Raw genomic sequence first — 6,954 nt, forward strand, 5'->3', positions numbered from 1 at the left:
GGGGCGAAGGCGATACGACTATTGTCAGATTTTAACTGTCTGTCATGATATCAAATAACTTAATACTCTAAAATCACAACACACCAAATCAAATACATACATAATATCTTCAAAATAACTGAAACAATTTTGCACCTTAAGATTTTGTATTAGGCGGTGGGCCTAATTACCTACATTATTTTAAAAATAAAAACTCGATATAAAGTAGGTATTTATTAAAGTAAGTAAAGTAAAACAAAAAACTATAAAATAAAAATGTCGCTTGTGATAGTTCCTGGCTTCCTGTGCTGAGATCGAGGCCGGACTTTGAAGTATTGAGCTTTCCTTTTTTTTCATATAATTCACATTAGATTAGTACCTAGCCCCCGGGCTAGGTACTAATCTAATGTATTAGGAAGTTAATAGTGGGTACTAAACTATCGCGCCTTGGAGAGCATGTTCAGTCCTCGATCACAGTTACTGTTGTCGTTTACATCTGATATCGCCGTAACCCGTCCACCAACCCTATTGAAGCTGCGTGGTTGGTCTAAGCACCAAATCCGCACTCACACAATATGGAAGTAAGCCTTGCTCAACAATAAAGTGTAATTGTATCAATTAAAGGTACCTAACATAATTTAATGTTTAGTTTAGTTTTAATTTAAAAAAATCGGAGTAGATTCTGAAAATTATAGTGTAAATATCCTTATAACGTATACCTGAGTTTAATATGTATTTAGAGGTAGTAATGTACTCACAAACAAAAAAAATAATTTTGAAAATTATGAAAACGTATTTTGTTTAAATGATTTTTTAAATTTGGCGGGCGATTTCAGTCTCTACTTTCATACTCCATACTAGCCAGACTCTACTGATATACGGCGATAAAAACCTAAAATACATCAAAGTATTTATTAATGAAGATAATACATAAATTAGCTAAACTTATTATAAAAATAAAATATAAGGAAATATAACTACAACTACAAAATTAAAATAAATTAAAATTAAAAGTAATACCTAGAAATAATTATCGAAATTTGCCGCCCTTGGTAGGGTGCCCATCACGTAAAAATAATTGAATACATAAATAATATAAAATATATAAAATACATTGTTTAATGAAGTTTTAAATCACATAGACATTAATGTCTTACTATTGTATCCAGCCTTATTAGTAAATCATAGATAATATTTAAATATACATAGACAAAATATACCTTAAAACTTGGAGCACAGAATATTAAGATAGCTAGGCTATGAGTAATAATATTCTTTGTTATTTTTTTTAATATCTCTAGTCTATGATATTATCACGGAGTAACTCAGACAAATTAAATAGGGACCTGCCTCGCTAGACATATAATTCTGGGGCTTACTAGGAGCTCTTATAGCTTGTTCTATGACATCTTTATAGCAGGTTAATTGCCTGGCTTTTTGGGTTGAAAATTCAAAAATCGTTCACCATTTTTTGTACAGAGTTTCATACCATGACGTGTTATTTGACAGCGGCAAAGCGTTTGTTGAACGGCGATTGCATTGTCCATTACGTCAAATTATACGATCCAACAAAAGTTACTACTGATTTGTATTTCTATGATAAGATGACAAGGAATCTATCTCACATATATTTACTTCAATCCACAAATGCTTACAAATGTCGTTATCATCCGAAATAATTACTGTGTGATATATGATTAATGCCATCCATCAGTAATTTATTAGACTAACCTCGTATTGTTAAATTACTTTAACTTTTACTCACAGATAAAACAGATAGAGCGCACGAAACACGACGGTGTCGTAGCCGCTCCAAATACAAAATTCAAAAACTAATACATTCTCGAGTACTGACTCAAATCGAGTCACATCAGTATTATTCAAGATAAATGGCGTCATAACTCTATGAATATTTTAAAAACTGTTCACAAAAAGTAAAGAAATAGGAAAGAGTATTTATTTATTGGTAATTATTGAATATTATATTATTTTAGGTAGGTTGTTGGTAAATTTTGAAATACAAATTATGAAAAAAGTTTCTGTATGCAAATGTCAAGGAGACGCGTGACGTTTGGAGGTTTTTATGGGTTTCATCGGCTTCACCACACTGCTTGTAAACACTCATTCTGGATTTATTCTTCACTAGCGGACGCCCGCGACTTCATCCGCGTGGAATCCAGTTTTTCACAAATCCCGCGGGAACCATGGATTTTTCCGGGATAAAAAGAAACCTATGTGTTAATCCAGAGTAAAATCTATTTCCATTCCAAATTTCAGCCTAATCTCCACCTATGTCAAAATCCGTCCAGCCGTTTGAGCTGTAGGACGTGCTAAAGAAATGGACATACACACACACATACAAACATACACACATGAAGGTATACATACGCTCGAAAAACATTACTCTCCTTCTGACGCAGTCGGGTAAAAATTACGTATCAACTTGACAAACCTTTATAAAATTAAGTCCCGAATTGAATTTACGAAAATTATTTGGTTTAAAAAGTGAGCTATATATTAAATATAGCTCACTTTTTAAACCAAATAATTTATGTATTTAATGGGATTTGAGGAATGATGAAATAAATAGAAAAGTTATTTATTATATAATACGTCACATACTCATTACACGTAATACAGGTCTACTCTAAAGGTAATTACTCTGAGACTACATGTCAGTAACCGTATCATTCAATAATCTGTGATTGAATTAACTGTCCGTTGCTAGAACTTAGAGCCCTATAGCCAGTTTGTACAAAAAAAAAATCATTTGTCTTTGACCTTTGGGTTTTGTCCTCTTTGTTCAGTTTTTGTTTTTTTGTTGATCTGTATCCAAGTATTTATTAATCTGTGTCTGTGGTTTGTTGTCGAAGTGATAGTGAATTATTTGTTGTTGTAGGTTAGGAAAATTAAGGTAATACGTGTCTAAATCAATGCCAATGATATTTTTTCGCCACAATCTAGCAACCTGGACAAAAGGTGTAGCAAATACGTTATTTAAACCAATTTGTAAGTATTAGTAATCCATTAGACTTAGTAATTTTAGGTTAGGAATCGGATGAAAAAGTTTTTTTTAGTTAGAGCTCAAGCCACAAAGAAGGAACAATTGCCCTTGTCTAAAATTAATTATCTTACATTGTATTATAATAATTTATGTTAATAAATAGCTGATACTGTACCTTACACGTGACGTTACATTTAGTAAGACTAAAAAAATCCAAATAGGTCAAGATAAGGTTCGATATCGCTCCGCACGTAGAGGGGGAGGGGTTAGGGTTGGTGGGCTACTAATTCCACCACACGAAAATATTCATTTCGTGAGAAATAAAAAAAAAGCAATTTGCAGAATAATGTACCTAAACAATACGATAACTTAAAAACTGCTAAATTTTCATGTAATTTCACAGATACATTTAAGCTTATTCTGAAGCAAGTTTCAGACTTCTGAAGTCTGAAACAATATGTAGAAAAAGTCCTGCAAAAAAATCTCAAAGTCGCCCATTGTCTATATGTATTATAAACTGTTCTTTTATTCGTATAATGTAAAATGTTTGTCAAATATAAAATTTGGTTTAGTTAGAACATAAAAACCTTGGTGTTTAGGTAAATAACCTAAAGTTAGGTCATGAATAGGTATTGGCTTTTAAAGTAACAGTAATCATTTATAGCCCCAATAGCTCTACAGTATAGTGCCAGACTCATCATCATTATCATCAAAAGGTATCATCATCATCATCATGGTACAATCGCCATCCTGTTCTAAACACAGTCTGTTCTGATAACTTGGAATATTATTCATAATTTAAAGATAATATGACAAATATTGTTTTAAAAAGAAATAAAAATATCTACATTGTATTGTACTAATAAAGGATGTTATTTATTTATAGTTTGTTATATTATGAGCTGTGATAGCCCAGTGGATATGACCTCTGCCTCTGATTCCAGAGGATGTGGATTCAAATCCGGTCTGGGGCATGCACTTCCAACTTTTCAGTTGTGTGCATTTTAAGAAATTAAATATTATCACGTGTCTCAAACTGTGAAGGAAAACATTGTAAGGAAACCTGCATACCAGAGAATTTCTTGAATCTTCTATTGGCCTAACCCCTCTCACTTTGAGAGGAGACTCGAGCTCAGCAGTGAGCCGAATATGGGTTGATAACAAGCAATTATTATTTATCAATTAAAACACTGTTTATGTTATTTATGTTCTCAGTGCATCATCAAGTAAAACTAAGCATCAAAACTGCTCCAGAAATGGCACCAAGCCCAGCCAAAAGGATAGTGTGGGTAGACTTAGAAATGACTGGTTTAAATGTGGAAGTTGATCAAATCCTGGAGATAGCCTGCTTGGTTACTGACGCAGACCTGAACATAGTGGCGACTGGACCTAATATTATAATACATCATCCAGAAGAAATATTGAGTAACATGAACCAGTGGTGCATTACTCAACATGGTGAGGTAATTTTTTCAAAATTCAAAACAATTTTAGTCAGTTTGATGTATCATTTATTTGATTATTAACTTCATCACACATGGCCACACTCCTTTCTTTATAGAACTTCAAGCTTAGACTACTCACACTACTTCAATGCAAGTTGGCAGGCTACATAATATAAATAGTTCATAGATCTTCTTCTTCTTGTTCTTTCCTGGGCCTTTTCCTCATGGAGTTGGCTGGGGATCCAATGTGTGCTTCCTCTTCTCCGACACTCAACAGTCTTCCCTTGGTATCCCATCCCAATAGTTCATAGATATGAGTAGATATAATCTTTTAATGCACACAGAAGTCTAAATACTGTTAAAATATGAAGAAAAACATACAGAAAAAAAACTATCTAAAGCCTATAAGACCCTTTGTTTATAATTTAACTAGCTGTGCGGCGACTTAGAATTCCACCGATGAAATCGCGCGCAGACTATACTACAGCTTTTCTTGATGAATACTGTTTACCAACAAACAAAATTATTGTATAAATCAATAGTCATTTCACACCTAATAATAATTGAAGTTAACTTGTTCTTAAATTAATGAAAATAAATTTGATTAATAAGCTTGGAACAATTAAATATGGTTAATATATTTTATATAACATTTTATAAACAAACCATACATAATTTAAAATAAATAAGTTATGAAATGACATGCGTTTTCAACCTTCATTTCTAATTTATTTGTTGGTACAGTATTCATCTAGAAAGGCTAAAGTGTAGTATTGTATATGAACATTAATAAATACATATTTTATTGTATTAAAAATATTATTTTTTTTTTGTTAAAAATTACTTGATTCAGCCTCTAAGGATTTCAATTAAGCTTTAAAGTCGATAATTTTATTCTTATGGTCCTTTTCAGAGTGGCCTGACTGATGCATGCCGAGAATCCAATGTCTCTGTAACAGAAGCCGAGAATCAGATACTCGCCTTTGTTAAGGCGCATGTGCCTGAAAATAAATGCAGTTTAGGAGGTAACAGCATATACATGGATAGACTGTTCATACAAAAGTACATGCCCAAGTTGAACAACTATTTGCATTATAGAATCATTGATGTCAGCACAATAAAGGAGTTGGCCAGACGTTGGTATCCCAAAGAGTATTCCAGACAGCCGCGGAAGAAGTTTGAGCACAGATGTCTAAGTGACATAATAGAAAGTATAGAGGAACTGAAATATTATAAGCAGCATATATTTAAAACTGTATGATATGGCTCTGAGCTTTAGTAGTCCTAAGTTTTGTTACTGTATTTACTATTTAAAGTACTTCTTATATTGATCTAAGATCCGGCGTTAAGATTTATATCTATACTTACTTATAATAATTATTATAATAAACTAGCGGACCCGGTCAAGCTTCGCTTTAACTTTTATGAACTTCTTCCATACCCTTACCTACCTACTCCAACCTACCCTACCCTACCTCTACCCTATCCCCACCCTACCCCTACCCTACACCTACCTTACTCCTACCCCTACCCTATACATATTAAAATCAAAAATTAAATTATGAATAGTTTGTATGGAAGTATAAAGTTTTTTAGTCTTTTTATATTTTTCTCCCCATAAAAACCATCTTAGAACTACAACGAACATTTAAAAAAAATAATTGGCCAAATTGGTCCAGGGTTATTGAGTTATGCGCTTACCAACGCATTTTGCGATTCATTTTTATATTATAGATATAACTATCAGGGGGTGATTAGTGATTGATACTGATGCCAAAAATGCAATCAGTAAAATTTTTGTCTGTCTGTCTGTATGTTTGTTATAGAAACAAAAACTACTTGACAGATTTTAATTAAACTTAGTGTAATTATTCTTCATACTCCTGGACATGTTATAGTTTACTTTTCATCACGCTACGATCAATAGGAGCAGAACAGTGAAGGGAAATGTCGGGAAAACGGGAGAAGTTACTTCATTTTTACAGATATACTACTGTAAGAGCTGGATTAAAGAGGTCTTATGGCGGAAGAAGTCACGGGCGTCCACTAGTACCCTCATAAATCTTAGAAAGATATGCCGGATCTCGTACTATACTCCGCGCCACGAAACAAGTCCCGTAGACGCGACGCTAATGTCTTAATGGCGCTCATTGTAATCTGTGTAAGGCGCTGTCAATTTTATTTCATGTTTTAGCCTCGGGACTTCTTTCGTGGCGTGGAGTCTATAAACTTATTTAGTTGAATATTTAATTATAAGTTTATTGTATTATAATGTTGTACTGAATATTATTATGATGTTTGAATTTTTTTTATTGGTTAATAAGGCGAACGTTTGATGGAAAGCTATGATTGAGTAGACAAAGGCTAAGATGGGACACATTTTCCTAAAAAATGCCTATTTGCGATTGCCTTGAATGTGTTAATTTTGTAGTTAACAGGAAATATCATCAATTTATATAAATAAAACTTAATTGTCTGTGAAATCAAAATACTGTTATAAAAGTACTAGTAGACGCCGCGCGGTTT

At 32.9% G+C, this 6,954-nt stretch overlaps 1 protein-coding gene across 1 annotated transcript; it reads left to right on the forward strand.

The window, feature by feature from the left end:
• The first annotated feature begins 2,832 nt into the window (after window positions 1-2,832).
• LOC112050406 (probable oligoribonuclease) lies at window positions 2,833-6,246 on the forward strand. The gene is made up of 3 exons (XM_024088669.2): window positions 2,833-2,988; window positions 4,199-4,446; window positions 5,342-6,246. Exons 1-3 carry the CDS (start codon window positions 2,913-2,915, stop codon window positions 5,687-5,689), a joined length of 672 nt encoding a protein of 223 aa, XP_023944437.2. The 5' UTR covers window positions 2,833-2,912; the 3' UTR covers window positions 5,690-6,246.
• The last annotated feature ends 708 nt before the right edge of the window (window positions 6,247-6,954 follow it).

This window comes from Bicyclus anynana, chromosome 13, assembly GCF_947172395.1.
Source record: "Bicyclus anynana chromosome 13, ilBicAnyn1.1, whole genome shotgun sequence".
NCBI lineage: Eukaryota > Metazoa > Arthropoda > Insecta > Lepidoptera > Nymphalidae > Bicyclus > Bicyclus anynana.

Excerpts from the sequence above, each read along its gene's own strand:
- LOC112050406 (XM_024088669.2), top strand. The coding sequence starts at position 2,913 with ATGCCAATGATATTTTTTCGCCACAATCTAGCAACCTGGACAAAAGGT. Across the intron at positions 2,989-4,198 it reads TACGTTATTTAAACCAATTT|TGCATCATCAAGTAAAACTA; the intron begins GTAAGTATTAGT and ends TTATGTTCTCAG. Across the intron at positions 4,447-5,341 it reads GCATTACTCAACATGGTGAG|AGTGGCCTGACTGATGCATG; the intron begins GTAATTTTTTCA and ends GGTCCTTTTCAG.